The sequence below is a fragment of the Rhinopithecus roxellana genome, chromosome 3 (genome assembly GCF_007565055.1).
Source record: "Rhinopithecus roxellana isolate Shanxi Qingling chromosome 3, ASM756505v1, whole genome shotgun sequence".
NCBI lineage: Eukaryota > Metazoa > Chordata > Mammalia > Primates > Cercopithecidae > Rhinopithecus > Rhinopithecus roxellana.
Genome location: NC_044551.1, coordinates 155,953,314 through 155,975,393, shown reverse-complemented (window position 1 = coordinate 155,975,393; position 22,080 = coordinate 155,953,314). Strand labels below are relative to the sequence as shown.

At 40.9% G+C, this 22,080-nt stretch overlaps 1 protein-coding gene across 6 annotated transcripts in view; it reads right to left on the bottom strand.

Annotated features, from left to right (window-relative positions):
- Window positions 1-20,521, bottom strand: part of MATR3 (matrin 3) — a 37,421-nt gene extending 16,900 nt beyond the window's left edge. For 2 of the 6 annotated variants that reach the window (XM_030927664.1, XM_010388109.2), the window contains exons 1-2: window positions 20,364-20,521; window positions 5,082-6,171 (exon numbers count right to left, since the gene is read on the bottom strand). In XM_030927664.1, the coding sequence (XP_030783524.1) occupies window positions 5,082-5,993 (912 nt within the window). In that variant the 5' untranslated portion in view covers window positions 5,994-6,171; window positions 20,364-20,521. Of the gene's footprint in view, window positions 1-5,081; window positions 6,172-20,140 lie in introns of all 6 variants that reach the window. The other 4 variants (XM_030927666.1, XM_030927667.1, XM_030927669.1 and 1 more) reach the window with 3 other exon arrangements.
- Window positions 20,522-22,080: the final 1,559 nt, after the last annotated feature.

Below are 22,080 nucleotides of genomic sequence, written 5' to 3'. Positions count from 1 at the left end.
CTAAATTAAAGTAAGGTACCAAATTACAAGATACACGCTTTCAAAAAGTTGCGGATTGGTATTTTATAAATGGGATCCTTTAAAAAAAAAAAAAAAGGAGGGGTTTATATTTATGTGACAACAGTTTAGGTACATTCCTATGCGCTAGAAAAATTATCTAAAATCCTGTGAAAGGCCAGGTGCGGTGGCTCAGGCCTGCAGTCCCAGCGCTTTGGGAGGCCGAGGTGGGAGGATCAACTGAGGTCAGGAGTTCGAGACCAGTCTGGCCAACATGGTGAAACCCTATCTTTATTAAAAATACAAAAATTAGCCGGGAGTGGTGGCCGGTGCCTGTAATTCCAGCTAGTTAGGAGGCTAAGGCAGGAGAATAGCTTGAACCTGGGAGGCGGAGGTTGCAGTGAGCGGAGATCACGCCATTGCACTCCAGTATGGGTGACAGCAAGAAACTCCGTCTCAAAATAAATAAACAAATAAAATAAAATCCTGTGAACTAAAATGGAACTCATCCAAATAGAATGGTACCTTTCTTAAAATGCTGAAAGCTATAAACTATTTCCAGGTCTCTTTTTAAAATAATGGCTAATAGTTAAGGAACTCAAGATCTCTCCAGTTGGCTCTACAATCATCAGCTATTTGGGTTATCTAAAGTTTCCATTGGAAAGTAATGGACCACTGACTTGTTGGAGACCATTTTTTAAATGGCTGTAACGGCCAGGTGCAGTGGCTCACGCATATAATCCCAGCACTCTGGGAGGCCAAAGCAGGCAGATCACTTGAGCCCAGGAGGTTGAGACTAGCCTGGGCATCATAGTGAAACCAAGTCTCTTATTAAAAAAAAATGGCGGCCGGGCGCGGTGGCTCAAGCCTGTAATCCCAGCACTTTGGGAGGCCGAGACGGGCGGATCACAAGGTCAGGAGATCAAGACCATCCTGGCTAACACGGTGAAACCCCGGCTCTACTAAAAATACAAAAAACTAGCCGGGCGAGGTGGCGGGCGCCTGTAGTCCCAGCTACTCGGGAGGCTGAGGCAGGAGAATGGCGTGAACCCGGGAGGCGGAGCTTGCAGTGAGCTGAGAACCGGCCACTGCTCTCCAGCCTGGGCGGCAGAGCGAGACTCCGTCTCAAAAAAAAAAAAAAAAAAAAAAAAAAAAAGGCAGGTGTGGTGGTACGTGCCTCACTTGAGCCTGGGTGGTGGAGAGTGCAATGAGCTACGATCACATAAGTGCACTCCAGCATGGGCTACAAAGTGAGAGACTCTTTCTCAAAAATATAAAACAAAACAAAACAAAACAAAACAAAACAAAACAAAAATGGCTGTAAGCCAGAGGAACCACAGGTAAGTTCACAAAATTTAGAAGCCTTGGCTGGGCATGGTGGCTCATACCTGTAATCCCAGCACTTTGGGAGGCCAAGGCAGGCGGATCACCTGAGGTCAAGAGTTGGAGGCCAGCCTAGCCAACATGGTGAAACCCATCTCTACTAAAAATACAAAAAAAATTAGCTGGGCATGGTGATGTATGCCTGTAATCCCAGCTACCTGGGAGGCTAAGGCAGGAGAACTGCTTGAACCCGAAAGGCAGAGGCTGCAAGTGAGCCAAGATCGCGCCACTGTACCCCAGCCTGGGACACAGAGCGAGACTCCTTCTCCAAAAAAAAAAAAGAAAGAAGGATTAATTAAACAAATACCCATTAATGACTTAGAATTCTCTGAACTAAAAATATTCAGATTTTACTTAAAATATTCTTAAGTTCTGGGAGAGGAATAAATGTTATCCTACTAGCCATGCTTCTATTTCATAGGAGCTAGAAAGGACACATAGCTGACCAGAAATTATATCCAATCCTCCATGTTCTTTAAAGGTTCAAACTTATGGGAAAACTGTGTCTGCTCTTTCAAAGTGATAGAAGGAAGGCCAAAATAAAAAAATCAGTCATGTACCTCCCAAACTCACCCATGACTAATCTGTACTACCGATCTATTACTGATTGGTTTACGGTGAGGACTAAGTGAAAGAGTTTTATAAATATCTATATTCCTGGACTCTACACTGAGGTAACTCCTGCAAAATCAAAGTCAAGACATTTCTGCAGGAAAACTACATTCACCTTGATGTATTTGAGATACCTTAAACTATAGACAGAAAAAAAGAATTTGGGAAGCACTTACAGAATGGCAGAAAAAAAGAATAACTTAATATAAACTCAAGTGACAAGACAGTCAAAGTGCTATAGTGGATAATTTTCTTTAAGTGAAAGGAAGCTGAGAAGCTTGAGATTGCATAGAAAAGCAATCTGATGGCTGGGTGCGATGGCTCACGCCTGTAATCCCAACACTTTGGGAGGCCAAGGTGGTGAATCACCTGAGGTAGGGAGTTCGAGACCAGCCTGACCAACGTGGAGAAACACTGTCTCTAAAAACACAAAATTAGCCGGGCGTGGTGGTGCATGCTTGTAATCCCAGCTACTCGGAAGGCTGAGGCAGGAGAATCGCTTGAACCCAGGAGGTGGAGGTTGCGGTGAGCTGAGCCAAGACTGCACCACTGCATCCATTCCAGCCTAGGCAACAAGAGCAAAACTCCATCTCAAAAAAAGAAAGAAAGAAAAAGAAAAAGAAAAGCAATCTGATGATCTAAAATGACCTAGAAAGAAATAAAAGCAACACCATCACTTTAAGTCATCTAAAAATAATGACACTCCATGACAAATTAAATTATTTTCTACTTAAGTTTTTTACTTCACAGTAAGAACTTTTGATCATGTAAACTATTTAACAATACCAATAAGTAAAAAGAACAGATTTTCCAAGTTATGCAGCAATACCAGAGAGCAGGATTCAATGTTTAAAAATTTTTCATTATCTACTTCCATCACAGAAATTTTCTCTAAGGTCATTTCTATAGCGGTTATAGAGGGTCCACTGCTAAAGTGAGTATTTAAATATTTTTTTCAATAGAATGCATATACGTAAAAAACATAGTAAGGCAACTAGAAAACTAGAAATTCAGATAATCCATGTGTTTAAACTTCTTAAAGTTGGTCCAATTTACACATTTAAACCACAGAATTAAACAAAAGGCCTCTAAAATACTTCTCAAATGTACTCAGTATTTTGACAGAATACCAAAACTGGTTAGGACCTAAGCATTTTTACAGGCGAAAAGTACCTCTTGCACTAGGGTAGGGTATCTTACTCTTGAATCCATAGTTTCATCAAAATATGTAAAAACTGCTCTTTTGTTAATTTAGATCCATTTAAGTTATTAGCCTTCTTCAGGAACTAGAAGGTAGCAAAATTTGGAGAAAAAAAGCATAATCATACATAAAAACAGAAACTTTTCTCTAAGTCCTCTCATGGTTCCGTTGTGTTCCTTTATGATGTCCCAACAGCTTAATGACTCCAGTAGCAAAGATTTTTTAAGTCCCTTAACATCACTCTCATTTGAGACACCGTAACTATCTATTTTCCTCAGAATTTAGAGATCCTTTCTGAGAATATTGGTCACATTGCCATTTCTGCTATTATTTCCTTATAAACAGGCAAGAAATAACGTAGAAAAAATTGGAGTCACCAATGTTTAATGGACCTTTTCGTTCTATCAATTCACACGGGACCTAAAATTTAAAGTTTAGTGCTGATCAAAAACTAAAATGAATTCCATGATATATCTAGTAGAGCCAACAAATTTAGGAAAAGGTAACACCCAAAACATATACCAATTAAAATTTGCTGGCTTTTGAGAGTTTGGGGTTGTACTTCTTAATGAAAATACATCTTCTTAAATGTTTAAATAAACCTAAATTTAGTATTTATGTTAATTTACTTTGGTACAGATTAAAGATTAAAAGACAAAAACACTGAGATCCAAACATAAGGAAAGGGAGTGACTGGTAATACTCTTTAACAGAATATTAAAAACAATGGTATGATTTAGTCTACTAAAAAAAAAATCCATACTCACTTACTAAAAAATGTTTATCAAAGGATTAGCTATGAAAAGAAAATGACCCTTCCAGATGTTACTGTAAAGAAAAACCCTGTAACAGTAACCATCAAATCAATTTCATGGCAGCAACTTGTTCCAGTTAAGTAGAGCACATCAGGAAAAATGGATGGTCACAGATTATAGATCAAGCTAGTGGGGTGCTATAACGATGACTTTAAGTCAACTGCACCATATATTGGGGGAAAAAAGTCAGAACGAGTAACACTGAAAAAGTTGAAAGAGAAAGGACAACATATTTAAAAGGGCATTTTGAAAAAGTTCCCATTTTGGCAGATGTGATAATTAAAGCAAAGGAGAATTAGATTTTCTTTTCAAATGACTGTATCAGAAGTCTAAGCCTAACTCAGAAAAAGAATTTGTTTATGAGGAACACAGAGCAGGATACTGTAGCAGTTGATTTGTCCAAGTCTCTAAAGGGATAGATGTAATATGGGATAATAAAAAGTGAGTTCTGAAGTATGTTTAAGAAAGTTGTGGAAAAGGAGAAAAAAAATGATGAAAAATTTCAGTCATAGTATGAAAGTTTGTGTTAAAGGGAAATTAAAAAAGGAAGAATGAACTAATCTAAAATATGAAACATACTGAAACAAACACCAGGGCTCTACATTAACTCTTTCCCTGTAGCCACAGATAAGGAAAAAAGGAGAATTGTTCAAGAATACATCTTTACTACATACAAATCAGCAATCAAGACAGATGGAGAGCTGAAATCTAGCATCCTGAATGGCAGAGCACATTGACTGCAAAAAAAATACTTAAAACAATTCAACAAAGCAGACAAAAAAACCTGCTTAAATATATGATTAAGAAGAACATATTGATGCCAAAAACCAACAAGATAATCTCAGTGGATGACAGCTTTGTGGCCAGAAGTAATCTAGGCAGAATACATTAATGTAAAGCCCTGGTTTAAAATGCTCAAAAACAATTACCTTCCAAATAAAGTAAGTGTTCTCAAAAGTTTAAAAATGCTTGATCAACTCAATGTCATCAGACTACAGAATTAGAGTCAAAGATATAGGTAAATAGGCACTACAATGTAAAAGAAATTAGAAGCATCTGTTGCGTTAACTCACCTTATTAGAATGAACTGGCAAATCACATATAGAGCACAGATGGGGATAACCCTTCGGTAAGAGTCCATGGAAGTCTTCAATATTGCTACTTGGAGGAGCGCCTCTCTTTTTCTCAAAGAGAGATCTCTCTTGTAAGGGGCCAGGACCACGCCCCATTCTCTCATACTCACTGTCAAATTTATGATAGTTATGCGAGGTCTCACCAAAAAAAGAATCATCCCTACACCTTTCTCCATCTCTTAATCTGTCATCTTCATAATCCATTCTGTCATAATAACCAGATTCTTGAGAACGACTTCCATGGTCATAATCAAGCACTGGGTTGAGACTAGGACCACGATCATCAAAACTATCTCTTCTAAAGTGCCTTTTTTCTTCCCAATCATCCCTAGGTACTCTGTATGGTGGCTCCCGTGTAGCAGATCTGCCATCTCTACCATAACTCAAGGTAGGGCCTTCTTCAGTTCTCCTCCTTTTAAGCTGTAGAAGGATTTGGGGCAAATTCTCAGGAGTAATCTTGTCCTCTGGATAACGACTCAGTTCATCTAAGTCTCTAGCAGACAGACCAAAGCTGGCCAAAATGTTACTGGCCTGGTCTGCATCTCCACGGTGTTGAGAAGATAAAGGGAGTGGACCTCTACTTCCAATGTTAAATATAGACTGCAAATTATGGGAAGAAGTACTAGCAGAAGACAGTGCACTATGAGCTCCTTGTTGATTCAATGAAGAACTCATTCCAAGATTCATTAAACTAGCAAGGCGTGCAGTACCCTGGTTCATCCTTCCAAGAGATGCTGGCATACTTAAAGACTGGGTAGCAGCAGCAAGAAGGCCTATTCCTGCCGCAGACAGGTCACGCCCATGACCCTGTGAGTCCCTACTGAGAGATGACTGCTGGAATGACTTGGACATTGTGGAACTAGCTCTTGTCTATTTTATAGATTTAAAAAAAAATTTTTTAAAAGACGGCCAAAAAGAAAGCTCAAACTAGAAAGCTAGGTTAACTTTGCTTCAAAAAAATGGTAACGCCAAGAAAAAGGATCAATAAGGACTGCAGAATCTTCTTCAAGCTGAGAACCAGCAGACAACTCTGTAGAAAAATAAGCAATTTTAGTCATAAATCCCTTTAAGCAGATGCCGTTTTTTTAAGAAAAAAAAACTTATGCATCATGTTGATTTAAAAAAAAAAAACATTTAAGATCTCAAACTTACAAGGAATTTCTTACATATCTTAAACAGATTCCTGATGTATGCAGAGCCTGCATATAGATATTTAAAAAGTAGTATTTCACGCTAAAGCTTAACTATTAAAGGGACTTTCATACTGAGTTTAAAAACATGTAAATTGAAAGGTTAGATGTCTGAGTACATCAAAATTTTGGTAAAAATATAGATGGGTTTCTTCTTTTAGAAGAATAAAAATACACCCTATAGTATGATGCTTAAGTTCCAGGAGAAGACTAAAAACAAAAAAATCAAGGTCAGCAAGTCAAAGATGAATCAGTTGTATTGTGCTTTGGAAAATGAGACCTATTATCACTATCAGAAAGAACCAAGTAAAATCATAAGTAAATGAAGCTTAGGTTTCAAGTACCTAATATAAGATATAAGACCAAACATAATAGCTGAGACCTTTATACAGCAAAATCAATTTGAGGTGAAGATAGATGTGAATAAGAAAAATAAGTCATTTCCTATAGTTGCTGCCCAAATTTCAGTTATATAACTAATTGCCTTCTTACTGACCATCCTACATCAGGCAGTGCTTTCTTCGTATCTAATCTTTTAAAGTAAGGAGAACTAACTCTGGTCAGTACAGGAATAGGAGCCCTCCCAAGAAAAAACCTAGGTACAGGAAATGCAGGTGATTAAAAGAAGGGAACTCCCCAATTAGCATCCATCAGTACTCATTTAATGCTCAGGGCTACAGCATATCTACAGCACAAAACAGGTAAAAATGAAAATGAGATCTTGGTTACACAGTTTCCTGTAAACTTTTCACAAGAATAGCCCAAATCACCTGATAAATTTATGTTCTGATTATGATCCCCCAAGACGTGTTTCTAGATGAAATTGTTTTCTTTCTTAAATCATTATTGTACCTCAGAAACTGTCACATAAGAATTTCCAAATAATTTATATCACGATTATCATAAAACATTAGTTAAAGGATATACAAAACGTCTTCAGTGAAACAATTTTATAATCACAACTACATACAGAGGTAAATCTGAAGTTGTTTGGTACAGAATTCTATGAGGCATTGTTTAAATTTTCTATTTTTTGATCACCAATACACTCAGCACTGGTAGCTTAATATGTTAAACTTTAACAGTAAAACCAGACAATATCCAGTAGTTACAAGTCTATTACAGGACCAATTTCGCCAATGATAGATTAAAGCAAGGATACAAATGGACAAATACAGTGGCAGAGGAAGTATAAAAAAAGTTGCAGCAAGAAAGATTTAGACTAGATTTTTAAAAATAGATATAATCAAGTTTTAAAAGACACAGAAATGCTGTAAGAGGTGGCTGGAGTTACAGGAAGATGTTTTTGCACACCAAGAAAGATGAATTCGAGAAAATACACCAAAGAAACTATCAATGGTTCTAGACAAGATCCACTATGTAAACTACTTAAGCTTTAAGATTAATAAAGACGAGAATAAGTGGACTTCTTTGGATGAAAGTTTCTTTGATATGTCTTATAAATGCCACACAGAATGGTGGCTGAGATGCTATGTAAACGGTGGTGGACCCTCTAAATTTTCACACATATTTTAAAAATCAAAACCTTTAGAGGGTTTTTCAAAATAAAAATGTTTAAGTATCAGGGTTATTAATTGCAGCTTTGACCTCATGTTGTAGCCAAAGCTTTGTATTCCTGAAAGTCAGTCTTTTGAACTATTTTTTCCCTAAGAGAAATTAAATAATGGTATTACAATTATGTTTAAAATTTTTTAAATGGTCATATTTTAAGGAAACGTGATTGTTAGATTACAGAGCTCTCAATTACATTTTTTGGTAGCTCATAGGAAAACAGTGGATCTACAAAAGAAAAAGTTAAGAGAAGCAAAGGTAAAGGATAACCTGAAGACAAACAGAAAATGGATGTCGGAAAAACTCAGAAAAGAGTCAAGACAAACAATGTAAATCCCATGACAACGTGTAATTCCATAACAACCACCTTAGTATTTTTAAGATACTCAGTTTCAACTTAAAATGCAACTCCATCAAGGATATTAGGGTAAAATTAGTGAAAAGCAACTTAAGTTAGATTTTGGATTAAACCACAAATAAACCAAATTCTTAAAAATGGTTTTATTAGAACAAAGTTGGGAGAAACCAGATGTGGCAGCACTGTTGAGAAAGCATTTATGAAAACAGTTCCTGTATCATGTTAATGCTGAACATAAGATGTACAAGCCACTTTTAAAGGTTCATTCACATGGGATCCACTGCCTATTAGTAAAGGCAGCACAATATTGAGACATTTACTAAGATTTACAAAAGATTAGCTTCTTTTACTACATGTTTTTTTTCTGTAATTGTAAAACTGCTTTTCTATAGGAAACTGCACTAGAGGTTAAAACAATTTTGAATATAGTAGCTTTGGGAGAACATTTACTATCAAAATCCAATTTACCTATTTTAAATCTCTATGTAATAGTGTAAATGCCCATCAATGTAGAACCTTTCACTTCGAAAAAAGAAAGCACCTGCACCCCCCTAAAAACTATCAACATTACCCACAACTTCACTTCACAAATGCCATTTACTACAATCTTGATAACCAAATTCTTTTTTTTTTTTTGAGATGGAGTTTCACTCTTGATGCCCACAGGCTGGAATGCAATGGCACAATCTCAGCTCACTGCAACCTCTGCCTCCTGGGTTCAAGTGCTTCTCCTGCCTCAGTCTCCCAAGTAGCTGAAATTACAGATACATGCCACCACACCCAGCTAATTTTGTGTTTTTAGTAGAGACAGGGTTTCTCCATGTTGGTCAGGCTGGTCTTGACCTCACATGATCCCCCTGCCTCGTCCTCCCAAAGTGCTGGGATTATAGGCGTGAGCCACCATGCCCGGCCCGATAACCAAATTCTGAACAAATGAGCTTAAAAATTCATTTTTATAGACAACTCAAAACAAACTGTAACTTAAAACTATTTTATGATACAATTTTAAGCTGTTTAAAAATGTCAGCTTCACATTCAACATCTAAACAAATCTGAATATCATCCCTATGTATGGTTAGGAAACGTTTCAGTTAATATTCTACCTCCCATTCCATGAGAATCTGATTTTTGTTATTGGATTTTTCTTTTCCAATTAAAATAACTAGACTACTAAAATATTTCTGAAAATTTTCATACCCTGAAAATTCATGGAGAACAGAAGCAAACAGCTGTTCCAGATCTAAATTTCCTTAAAGATTACCTGTAAGTCCTTAGTCATTCTTTCAGAGGGTTATTTAGCATAATTACTAAAATAAGCGCAAGCCAACTTTAGTTTCTTAGAAGGTATTAGAAAAAAATGAAAAGATCTTTAGCTGTTTTTTTTTTTTTAAAGACAGTGTCTGACTCCTCCATTGCCCATGCTCACTGTAACCTCTGCCTCCCAGGCTCAAACCATCCTTCCACCTCAGCCCAACCAGCTGGGACTACAGACACACACCACCATGCTCGGTTAATTTTCACAGCTTTGGTAGACAGGGGTTTTCACCATGTTGGCCAGGCTGGTCTCCAACTCCTGGGCTCAAGCGATCCTCCTGCCTTGGCCTCCCAAAATGCTAAGAGGTATCTACTACTCTACATGGATCTTCAGCTATGCTTTCAACTGTGTGAGATAATCACTCTTTTAAATAATTTTTCTCTGGCAGGGCACGGTGGCTCACGCCTGTAATCCCTGCACTTTGGGAGGCCAAGGCGAGCAGATTATGAGGTCAAGAGATTGAGACCATCCTGGCCAATATGGCGAAACTCCGTCTCTACGAAAAATACAAAAATTAGCTGGGCATGGTGGCACGCACCTGTAGTACCAGCTACTCAGGAGGCTGAGGCCAGAGAATTGCTTGAACCTGGGAGACAGAAGTTGCAGTGAGCTGAGATCGCGGCATTGTACTCCATCCTGGGCCACAGAGCAAGAATCCGTCTCAAAAATCAAAACAAACAAAAAAATAAAATTTTCTCATCTCAGTCTTTGTAGTCAGAACTAAAAAAAAAAAAAAAAAAAAAAAAAAAAAAAAAACAAACCCACACACAACTAATTTGAGATGGTTTACCCATAAAACTATAAAAGATTATTTGTGGTTTAACTATAAAAGTAGGGATACGCGGGGAAAAAAATACCTTCATGACATTATTTTAATCCTTTAACTTCACATTGAAACTTACAAGCAACAGCTAGAAAACTACAGTTTCTTGTATTTTCCTCTTCTGAACTGCAAGAAATGTTCAGATTTTCCAAATGTTCTATCAAGGCCAATCACCTTGATCATTTATTAGCTTATTCATGTGAAAATATACCAAATACGTTTTAGACAGCAATCAACAATACCAATTTAGTAAAAATGTCTTAACCCATGTCACTGGCAGATGGCAGACATAGTTGACTATCAGTAATTTCAAAGCAGCATCATTTGGAAAGGCAACTGCTTGATTTTTGTCGTAAATCACACAAAAATATTGATTCCTGTGGTCAGGACTTTCAAACAAGCATCCAACTTATTTTCAATTCAAACAGGTTTCAGTTACTCTTTGAATTTTTCTTCATTTATTAAATTTTTTAATGGTTTTATAAAGAACTTACCATAGTTTCCATTTTAAAGGTACTAGAAGTTTTCATTTTAATGTTGGTGTATATAGTATTTCCTAATATATTCTGTAACAATGATTTCACTTAAGGGTTTGTTTTTTGAAGTGTGCTGAGGAACTACTCCATTTTTTTTCCTAGAGTTTCAGCCACTTTCAAATCTTATGCTCTCTATGTTTTCGAGTGTCACAATCTCATCTCAGTATGGCACGTACTTTGAGTGCCTTAAGTTTTTAAAACAGGCCAGGCGTAGTGGTTCACACCTGTAATCCAGCACTTTGGGAGGCCAAGGCGGGCAGATTACCTGAGGTCAGGAGTTTGCAACCAGCCTTGCCAACATGGTGAAACCTCGTCTCTACTAAAAATACAAAAATTAGCCAGGTGTGGTAAAGTAGCACGTGTCATCATACAATAGAAAAGATAAAAGAGTGTAGTGCCAGGAAGGCTGAAAAACAAGCCTGAGTATTTTCAAAAGTGCTTTAAGACCATTGCTCTTAATCCATCTAACAGATGTGAAATCAACTTCTAGTCCACTTCTTGATCCTTAGGCTAATTAATAAGAGTGTTGCAGAGTGGCATCAGCTGCTGAGAAGATAGAACACTACTTGTCAACCAGTGTAAGAAACTCTCACTCAGACCTGAAATAATATTGTCTTCCTAGGTTTAAATTTTTTTCCCAGTGACCTTCAATCAGGCAAGAAATAGTTACTGATTGAAACTACACAAAATTGATGGAGTAAACCTGTCTCACAAGATAGAAAGTTACCCTGTTAACCTGATGATGTTCACTGTCTATTTGATCTCGACAGAAACTTGGCTCTCTACTTTCTTCTCTGCTTAAGCAAAATCAGTGATTTCTTTCAAGGCTCCATTCTGGGCTGGGTGCCGGGGCTCATACCTGTAGTCCCAGCCCTTTGGGAGACTGAGGCGAGAGGATCACTTGAGGTCAGGAGTTCAAGACCAGCCTGGTCAATATGACAAAACCCCATCTCTGCTAAAAATACAAAAATTAGCCAGGTGTGGTGGCACATGCCTGTAGTCCCAGCTACTTGGGAGGCTGAGGCAGGAGAATCACTTGAACCCGGGAGGTGGAGTCTGCGGTGAGCCAAGACTGTGCCACTGCACTCCAGGGTGGGTGACAGAGTGAGACTCTGTCTCAAATTAAAAAAAAAAAAAAAGGCTCCATTCTGTATCCCTAAGAGCCCTACTCTCTTGACTTTCATCAACATTTGTACAACTTTTATTTCATACATACTAAATTTGGGGGGTCCAAAAACCTTCACATGAATCCTGGTTCTATTACAAACAGCTGTGTGATCTTGAGCCAAAAAGGGTGGGGGAAAATAAAAATAATACCTACTTCATAAGGCTGTAAAGACTTGATAAATTAGGCCATGCACAGTGGCTCATGGCTGTAATCCTAGCACTTTGGGAAGCTGAGGTGGGATAATCACTTAAGGCCACAAGCTCGAGACCAGCCTGCCCAACGTAGGGAAACCCTGTGTCTACTAAAAATACAAAAATGAGCAGGGTGTGGTGGCAGGTGCCTGTAATCCCAGCTGCTTGGGAGGCTGAGGCAGGAGAATCACTTGAACCCAGAAGGCGGAGGCTGCAGTGAGCTGAGATAGTGCCAATGCACTCCAGCCTGGGCAACAAGAGCAAAACTGTCTCAAAAAAACAAAACAAAACAAAAAACCACCAAAAATTAGCCAGGCGTGGTGGCATGTGCCTGTAATCCCAGCTACTGGGGAGGCTGAGTGAGGTAGAAGAATCACTTGAACCCCAGAGGCAGAGGCTGCAGTGAGCCAAGATTGCACCACTGCACTCCAGCCTGGGTGACAGAGCGAGACCGTCTCAAAAAGAAGACTTAATAAATTAGTCTACATAAAACATCTAAAATAGTGTCTGGCACAAAGCACCATAGTAATCATCTAATTTGGTGTAATCTGATCCTCATAAAACTAAGAAGGTAAAATCTATTTTTCTTTATTTTTAGATGAGAAAAACTTTGAGGTAAAAGGACTGAAATCCAAAGACACATGAATAAAGAGCTTATAATCTTTTTATCTGCACCATAGTCTCTTTCATGTGTCAACTTTAATGTCATACTAGTAACCAGGTACTAGCTTTCAAAAACAGATTTAAAGACTGGTAGTAACAGCTGGACGCAGTGGCTCACACCTGTAATCCCAGCACTTTGGGAGGCCAAGGCGGGCAGATCACGAGGCCAGGAGATGGAGACCATCCTGGCTAACACAGTGAAACCCCACCTCTACTAAAAATACAAAAAATTAGCCGAGCGTGGTGGCGCGCGCCTGTAGTCCCAGCTACTGGGGAGGCTGAGGCAGGAGAATGGCGTGAACCCGGGAGGTGGAGTGTGCAGTGAGCCGAGATCGCGTCTCACTCACTGGTAGTAACTTTTTTTTTTTTTTTTTTTGAGAGGAGCCTCACACAAGTTGCCGGGGGTTGGAGTGCAATGGCGCGATCTCAGCTCACTGCAACCTCCACCTCCCGGGTTCCCGCAATTCTCCTGCCTCAGCCTCCTGAGTAGCTGGGATTACAGGCGCACACCACAACAACAGGCAAATTTTCTGTATTTTTTAGTAGAGACAGGGTTTCACCATGTTGGCCAGACTGGTCTTGAACTGCTGACCTTGTGATTCACCCACCTTGGCCTCCCAAAGTGCTGGGATTACAGGTGTGAGCCAACTGGTAGTAACTTTTAACAGGTAAGATAAAGAACAATACACTATACTGCAGTAATTCTAGTAAAAGTGGACAAACTAAACATCTTCCTTCTTCATTCTCTATTGCCAACGTGTTTAAATCACCCTTCAACCTGTCTCCCATCCAAGCACTAACCAGGCCCAACACTGTTTAGCATCCAAGATCAGATGAAATCAGGTGCGTTTAGGGTGGTACGGCCATAGACCTTACCTTTCTATTCTCTCTGCCATAATCTTAGCTCTGCTTGTTAGCTGGCCTCCTAGCATCAAAGCTCATACCTCATCATCTTTCAATATAAACAACCTGAACCATCACTCATTTCACACTCTCCTGGCTCAAAAACCTACTACTCCCTACCACTTACCACATGAAATCCACACTGATTTCCCTTTTTTTTTTCTTCCAAGACAGGGTCTTAATCTGTTGCCCAACGCAGCGGCACAATTTTGGCTCACTGCAGACTCAATCTCTCGGGCTCAAGTGATCCTCCCATCTCAGCAGGGACCACAGGCACACACCACTATACCTGACTAACTTTTTACATTTTTAGTAGAGACAAGGTCTCACTATGTTGCCTGAGCTGTTCATGAACTCCTGGGCTCAAGTGATCCTCCTGACTCAGCCTCCCAAAGTGCTGAGATTACAGGCATGAACCACTGTGCCCTGCCTCACATGTAATTTTCAATGCCTTTCATATATTGGTTCCGTTCTACTTCTTTAAACCTTTTCCTCAACCATAACCAAACACCTTATAGAAACGTCTGCTTGCTATTCCATTTACAGAAACTACTCAATGCTTGTGTAAATAAAATTAATAGCTGGGATGCATCCCTCTCTCATTCCATGTAATACTAATAATTTTCTCAAGGCCCACCACCTCCTTTTAATCATTCAATGTATTATACAAACCAATGTATATAAAAATATGAAACAGAACATTAAAAAGACCTTGGAAATAAATCTACATAGCAATTTCAAAAGACTCCCTCCCCTTGTTTTTAAGTTTGACTACTTAATGTATGTACCCTTAAAAAGTGTTAATTTTGCATTTCTGAACTTTATGCAAATCGACTTCAAATGTACTGTTCTGACTTACTTTTAAAAACTGATTTATCCACAACTGTGACTTAAACCTACATTTTCACTGCAATATAGGTATCATTACGTATGCATATGTACTTATCTATTCTGCAGATGATGAACATTTAGGTTGTTTTCAATTTCTTGCCATTACCAAGAACAATGCTAATGTTTCTTGGTGTCCCTTGGTGCATAACTGCAAAACTTCCTCCTCCATGGTGCTCTTCCAAAATACCACAGCCCACACAAAAACAGATACAAGCATTAAAACTGATATGCTTTTCCAATCTTTCCAGTCACATATCTAAAAATCTCTCAACTCATAGGCTTTTCTCTCTGCTTTAGTTTTAATTATCCACTAAATTTTTCTACACACAAAGAATATTTGGAGTTCAAATGTTTGTATCCCTTTTCTTTTTGAGACAGTCTTGTTCTGTCACCAGCCTGGAGCACAGTAGCACGATCTCGGCTCACTGCAACCTCCGCCTCCCAAGTTCAAGCAATTCTCCTGCTTCAGCCTCTTCAGCAGCTGGAATTACAAGCACACGTCATCACGCCCGGCTAATTTTTGTATTTTTAGTAGAAACGGTTTCAGCATGTTGCCCAGGTTGGTCTCGAACTCCTGGCCTGAAGTGATCCCCCCACCTCAGCCTCCCAAAGTGCTGGGATTACAGGTGTGAGCCACCATGCCCAGCCAAATGTTTGTATTTCTTTGACATCACTGTTCTTTCTCCAACTACTGCTTAAGTTGGGTGCTCAAATAATTGACTTTTAATTTTCACATATGGTATAGGTTCCTGTGTGTTACTATACCAAAGGGGGATGCTTACTATCCTAACAATCCTCACAAAGGAGGAAAAAAACCAAACGCTTCATCCTAAAAGACCTGAAAGTTATGCATCGTCATGAACTAAATGCAGATGATACTGCTCCCTAATATTAATTAAATGATTACTTTCCATACTTGTTGCATTTACTGCTGGCCAAGACATTTACCATAGGCACTCTGTTGCTTTTACTTTTCTTATCCATCTGCATAGGAAAGAACTACTCTCTCCTGCCCCACAGGCACCCTCTTCTCTTGCTTTCCTACTAACCTGTTTTTTGCCTGAGAACAGGGTATCAACAACCACACATTAGTGGGATTCTAGTGGGATTCTAGATTAAAGAGAATGTCACCTAAGATGTTTTTAAGGTTTGCGGGGGCAGGGGGGGCGGGTAAGCAAGCATACTTTAAATTTTGGAATAGTTTAAAAATTTTTTCAAACCTAAGCTTTCATTAGTACTTCGTTTTTTTTTTTTTTTTTTTTTTTTTTTTTGTTTTCCACTTGCAAAGAACCTTGAGCTTTAATCTATACAGAGAACAACAGGGCTTAATGCACAACTGGAAAAGTATACCAAAGCTGCATCACATCATTGGCACTCCGCACTCCATCCACACGGAAGTGCCACAGTAATAAATTACATTCAGGTTAGGTCGATAACAGCACTTTATCATGTAACTTTTACTGTATTACAAATAGGCTTATAATATAAACGTGTTGTTAAAACCTAAAACTTACAATTTTTTAAATTACATATAAAACCCCTTTAAAGGTACATAGCCAAAACTCAACCCATAGGCTTGTTTTCTGTTTTACTTTTAATTATCCATTAACCTTTTCCACACAAACTTTTATCAAGAACTTCAGAGCCCTTAATCTTAATGATCCAATGAGAAAGGTTTGCTACATAGCTAATAATTATAAATTACAGCACTTTATTTCCTGAACAGCACTGTGCCTTATAGTAACCAATCACATAAACAGAAAATGGCAAAATCTACAAAACTACACTCCCAGCCTATAACCCTTCCAATTAATCTCAACAAACTTAGCACTGTCCATCCCAAATGTTAAGTCAACCATCCACTTTAATTTTTTTTGAGAAAAAATTAAACATTTAAAATGGAACATAAAAAATTAAACATTCCAGTCTGTTGCCCAGGCTGGAATGCAGTGGCGCCATCTCGGTTAACTGCTACCTCCCCCTCCGGGGTTCAAGTGATTTCTCCTCCCTCACCCTCCCAAGTAGCTGGGATTACATTATAGGTGCCTGCCACCACGCCCAGCAAATTTTTGTACTTTTTACTAGAAATAGGGTTTCGCCATGTTGGGCAAGCTGGTCTCAGAACTCCTTACCTCAGATGATCCGCCCGCCTTGGCCTCCTAAAGTGCTGGGAATACAGGCCACCGGCCACAATTACCCACTTTTAGAACCTGTTGCCAGAAGTGTGGGATAACTGTACTGTAATTCTAACTAAAGGAGGTATATAAAAGCAAGTATCCCTAACTAAAAGATGTTCTAAGAACATCTATTATTCAATTCTTTGGCGGCAATTCATATTGTAAGCTAATTAGTAATATTTCCAATAATCATGATTTTAACATTTTTGCGTAAGAATGATTCCTGTGTTTGCTTATACCTAATATCCAAAATGTTACACAAGTACTGCTTTCTGTCACTTCTGAGTACTTTTCACTTCAGACTTGAAGCAGCTAGTTTATGTCTATGCCAATTTCCCTTAAAAATACAGAAGATTCTAGTATTTTAAGCAGTTACAGCATTTACAAAACGTTTTTCATTTTTTTCTCTCATTACAAAAGTAGATGTTATTTCTCGTGGTAAATTCAGAAAAACATCAGGAGGAAACAGAAATCATCCGTAATGCCAACATCTGAGCAAACATTTCGGGGTATATCTCTATTTTCATGTTTTACATTGTCCTTTAAAAAACAATTGAACGGAGCGTGGTGGCTCAGGCCTGTAATCCCAGCACTTTGGGAGGCCGAGACGGGTGGATCACGAGGTCAGGAGATCGAGACCATCCTGGCTAACACCGTGAAACCCGTCTCTACTAAAAAATACAAAAAACTAGCCGGGCGTGGTGGCGGGCGCCTGTAGTCCCAGCTACTCGGGAGGCTGAGGCAGGAGAATGGCGTGAACCCGGGAGGCAGAGCTTGCAGTGAGCTGAGATCTGGCCACTGCACTCCAGCCTGGGCGATAGAGCGAGACTCCATCTCAAAAAAAAAAAAAAAAAAAAAAAAAAAAACAATTGAACGACATTAGCAGTTTTACAAAATTTTCCTTTCCAGTTAAAACTATATACCATTACCATTTTCCCATCACACTCTCCACCTAAAATACTGTTTTAAGTAGCTGTATAGATTTCCATTTCCACAATAGAATTAGCATATTCCCAAAACTTGAATCTTTAGATTTTTAAAAAACATTCTTAAAACTGGTATTAAATTTATACACGCAACTCTGACACATTACTCCCTTAGGATAAATTCCTGTAAGCACCGTCTTTCCATTTTAAGCCTATTATACTATGAAGGAGTCTGAATTAAGATCTAAGAGCTCCGAGAGTTCGACACCAGCCTGAACCACATAGTGAGAACACGTCTCTACAGATGATCAAAAAATTAGCTTGGTGTGGGAGCGCGCGCCTGTGATCTCAGCTACCCAGGAGGCTGAAATGGGAGGATTACTTGAGCCTGGGAGGTCGAGGCTGCCCTGAGCCAGTGATCACGCCACTGCACTCCAGTCTGGGCAATAGAGCGATCCTGTTTCAGAGAAAAAAAAGATCCAAGGCCTCTGTAGACCACACTGGCAGCACTGCTACTATTGCAACCGGTTACGACCTATCCGGGCTTTAACCTTCTCTTCTATAAAATTAAGGATTTGAACTACGTGATGCTCCTAAAATATGACATCATCATTGCACTCCTCAGTAAAAACCATTAACTCACTTGCAATATTAGCGTTTACAAACTCTAAAAGCATTAGTAAGAAAATTAGTATGTTTAAAGACTAAAACAAATACACAGATCAAGGGGTGGTTAAATCCTTCCAAATTAGTTCAAAATGTGATAACAAAAGCTGTACACGGCTGAAAAATATATAAAGATGATAAAGTGAAACTTCTCTGGATTAAGTACAAAGTAATGTTCTAAGTATATACTGTTAAGTGCAAAGAAAGAAATACAAATTTAAAGCATTTCAACACACACATCTGGCTAAATGATCTTTTTCAAATCTTACATAACCAACAAGAATCTTCATGTAGTATTTTAATGTTGTTTAATTTCGAGTTTGCGAAAACATTCTATTTAAGTGGAAAAGGCATCATCCAGAGCGTTTTTTCAACGAAAATGTCTCAAGCACTTCTTGCTTTTTAAAACAATACTAATGTGAAAAACAACGTCGATAGACTGCGTAGATGACTGAGCCGTTAGTAAAGATATTTTTAAAGAGAAATCTTAAACATTTAAAAAATTTAAAATAGCCTGAAACATCATTTTTGTCCGCATAGTCAACTGTTTAGATTTCCCTGGGAGAAAAATGTATTTTACCGACTACTCAGAAACCTTAAGCCAAGGTTTAAAACACAGAACGCAGCATCAATACAAAATCTCGTGACCACTACCTACGAAATCAACAATTCTTCACATTATTCCAGCGCGCCCGAAAGACTAGACATTTCAGAACCACCATAATCGTTCTAGAAATGTCTGGCTGAAAAACTCCAACTGATCCAATAGAAATATTCCACACAGAACATGGCCACAGAGCAGGATAAACACCTAGGGGATATTCATCCACGGTAAATGCAGAACACAGAACATGGCACAGAGCTTGAAATGCAAAGAATGATGCGGCGACTACACCACGGTACTCCAAAACCCTTTGTCTGGAAACCGGAAGGTCCCACACCACACGATCCTCTCTACAGGAACCAGAACTAATAGTATTTTGATAAAGAGAAAAAGGATGTGAGGTGACTTACTAAACAAGCGCAAATCACCCGCCTCGCAGAGTACTGCAGGCGGCTAGCTCCACGACGCAGTACGAAAAACAAGCGTTAACGTTTCATTTTTCGGCCATTTTTACGCGATGGGGGGCGGGGAGGAATTGTTTCTGATGTCCAACTAATGCCGCGAGCGCGCGCGTCTGGGCTGGGACTCTTAGGGGGCGCTCTCAGGCGATGGGCGAGGAGCGGCGTGAAGGCCGTGACACCGGGAAAAGAAAGAAACGCTGCTCAAACAGCAGGCTCTTCGGAGTCTGCGAAATCCTCCATTTTGGGGAACATTTTCAGAGAAAAAAAGGCGAACGGGTTATTTGGGACCAGCGCTACCCAAGGACTTAGCTATCTTAACCATCCTCCCCAAACGGCATGCTCCCAATAGACAGTCTGTCCCTCAGGCCTCGAGCGAGCTCCTCCCTCCTCCTCAGCGCCGCGGCCCGCGTGTAACGGGCCAGTCGTCCCGCCCCCGCCCACAACGAGCCCAGGACGCGCGGGAAGCTCGGCCGGTCAGCGCACCTCTTGACCCCCAATCTCCCGCCGCACCCTGGGCCCTCGGCCGGCCGCGTGTTTCCCTCCCGGACCGCTCACCTCCACCGCCCGAGAAGGCTGGTTGCGCCGCCACTGCGCTCCTAACATGGCGGCCGCCGATCAGGCGGCTCACATACGCAGCGCGGAGGGAGGCAAAGCGGGAGCGAGCAAGAAAGGCGCGCCGCCGGCTTCCCACAGCCCCTGTCGCTGTCGTTGTCCCCTCCCGGCGGACACGGAGAGCCCCCAGCCACCCCACCCCGACTCTTACCCGCTTCACGCCTACCTTAGGGAAAGGGAGAGGGAAAAGGAGAGGTACCTCTCTCCCAGCGAGCGGGACGCGGAGGCTCCCACAATCCCCCGCAGCAACGGCGCTGGCGAGAGGTGGCGGCAGCGGCTGCAGCCCAAGAACAAACCCACTCTCGCGAGAGAGCTCGCCCCCACCCCCTCGGTCCGGTTCGGTGCGCGCCAGGCCCCGCCCCCTACTCGGCGCGCGCACCTCGCTCGCGCCCTAGCCTGAGGTAGTTGTTCTTTAATCCTGGAGATCCTCTCCGTCATCCAGCTGAGGCGGGAAATGGAGGAACAGCCGTGGCTTACGAGTTCGAGTCCCATTCCCTAAAAGGCTGTTTGTCAACCTCCTGAATAGCATAATACAAAATTTATTTATTTATTTATTTATTTTGAGACGGAGTCTCGCTCTGTCACGCAGGCTGGAGTGCAGTGGCCGGATCTCAGCTCACTGCAAGCTCTGCCTCCCAGGTTTATGCCATTCTCCTGCCTCAGCCTCCCAAGTAGCTGGGACTACAGGCGCCCGCCACCTCGCCCGGCTAGTTTTTTGTATTTTTTAGTAGAGACGGGGTTTCACCATGTTAGCCAGGATGGTCTGGATCTCTTGACCTCGTGATCCGCCCGTCTCGGCCTCCCAAAGTGCTGGGATTACAGGCTTGAGCCACCGCGCCCAGCCAATACAAAATTTAAATAGAGTATGCGTTAGAAGCGATTCGCGAGAGTCCCTGGCTTAGACCCGACTTTTATGCTGGTTGTTCAGTTTGCCAAGGAATGGTGGAAAGCGCCAGATATTGGGGCCACAAAGGCAAAACGATACAATTTTGGCTGGTTTTTATTTAAGTATGTCTATTTATAATTTATTTATTTGTTTATTTGAGGCAGGGTCTCGCTGTGTCGCTCAGGTTGGAGTGCACTGGTGTTATCACGGCTCACTGCAGCCTCGAACTCCTTTCCTCAAGAGATCCTCCCACCTCAGCCTCCCCAGTAGCTGGGACTACAGGCTCGCACCACCACACCCAGCTGATTTTTTTTATTTTTATTTTTTCCGCAGAGACGAGGTCTCGTGATTTTGCCCAGGCTGGGGGGAACTCCTTGGCTCAAGCGATGCTCCCACCTCCGCCTCTCAGCATTCAGCATTGGATTAAAGGTGTGAGCCTCCACGCCCAGCCAGCTGGTTTTTGGGTTTTTTTTTTTTTTTTTTTTTTTTTTTGAGACGAAGTCTCGCTCTGTCACCCAGGCTGGAGGGCAGTGGCCGGATCTCAGCTCACTGCAAGCTCCGCCTCCCGGGTTTACGCCATTCTCCTGCCTCAGGCTCCCGAGTAGCTGGGACTACAGGAGCCCACCACCTCACCCGGCTAGTTTTTTGTATTTTTTTAGTAGAGACGGGGTTTCACCGTGTTAGCCAGGATGGTCTGGATCTCTTGACCTCGTGATCCGCCCGTCTCGGCCTCCCAAAGTGCTAGGATTACAGGCTTGAGCCACCGCGCCCGGCCTGGTTTGTTTTTTCTTTGAGACGGGGTCTCGCTCTGTCGCCCAGGCTGGAGTGCAGTGGCGCAATCTCGGCTCACTGCAAGCTCCGCCTCCCAGGTTCACGCCATTCTCCTGCCTCAGCCTCCCAAGTAGCTGCGACTACAGGCGCCCGCCACCACGCCGGGCCAATTTCTTTTTGTATTTTTAGTAGAGACGGGGTTTCACCGTGTTAGCCAGGATGGTCT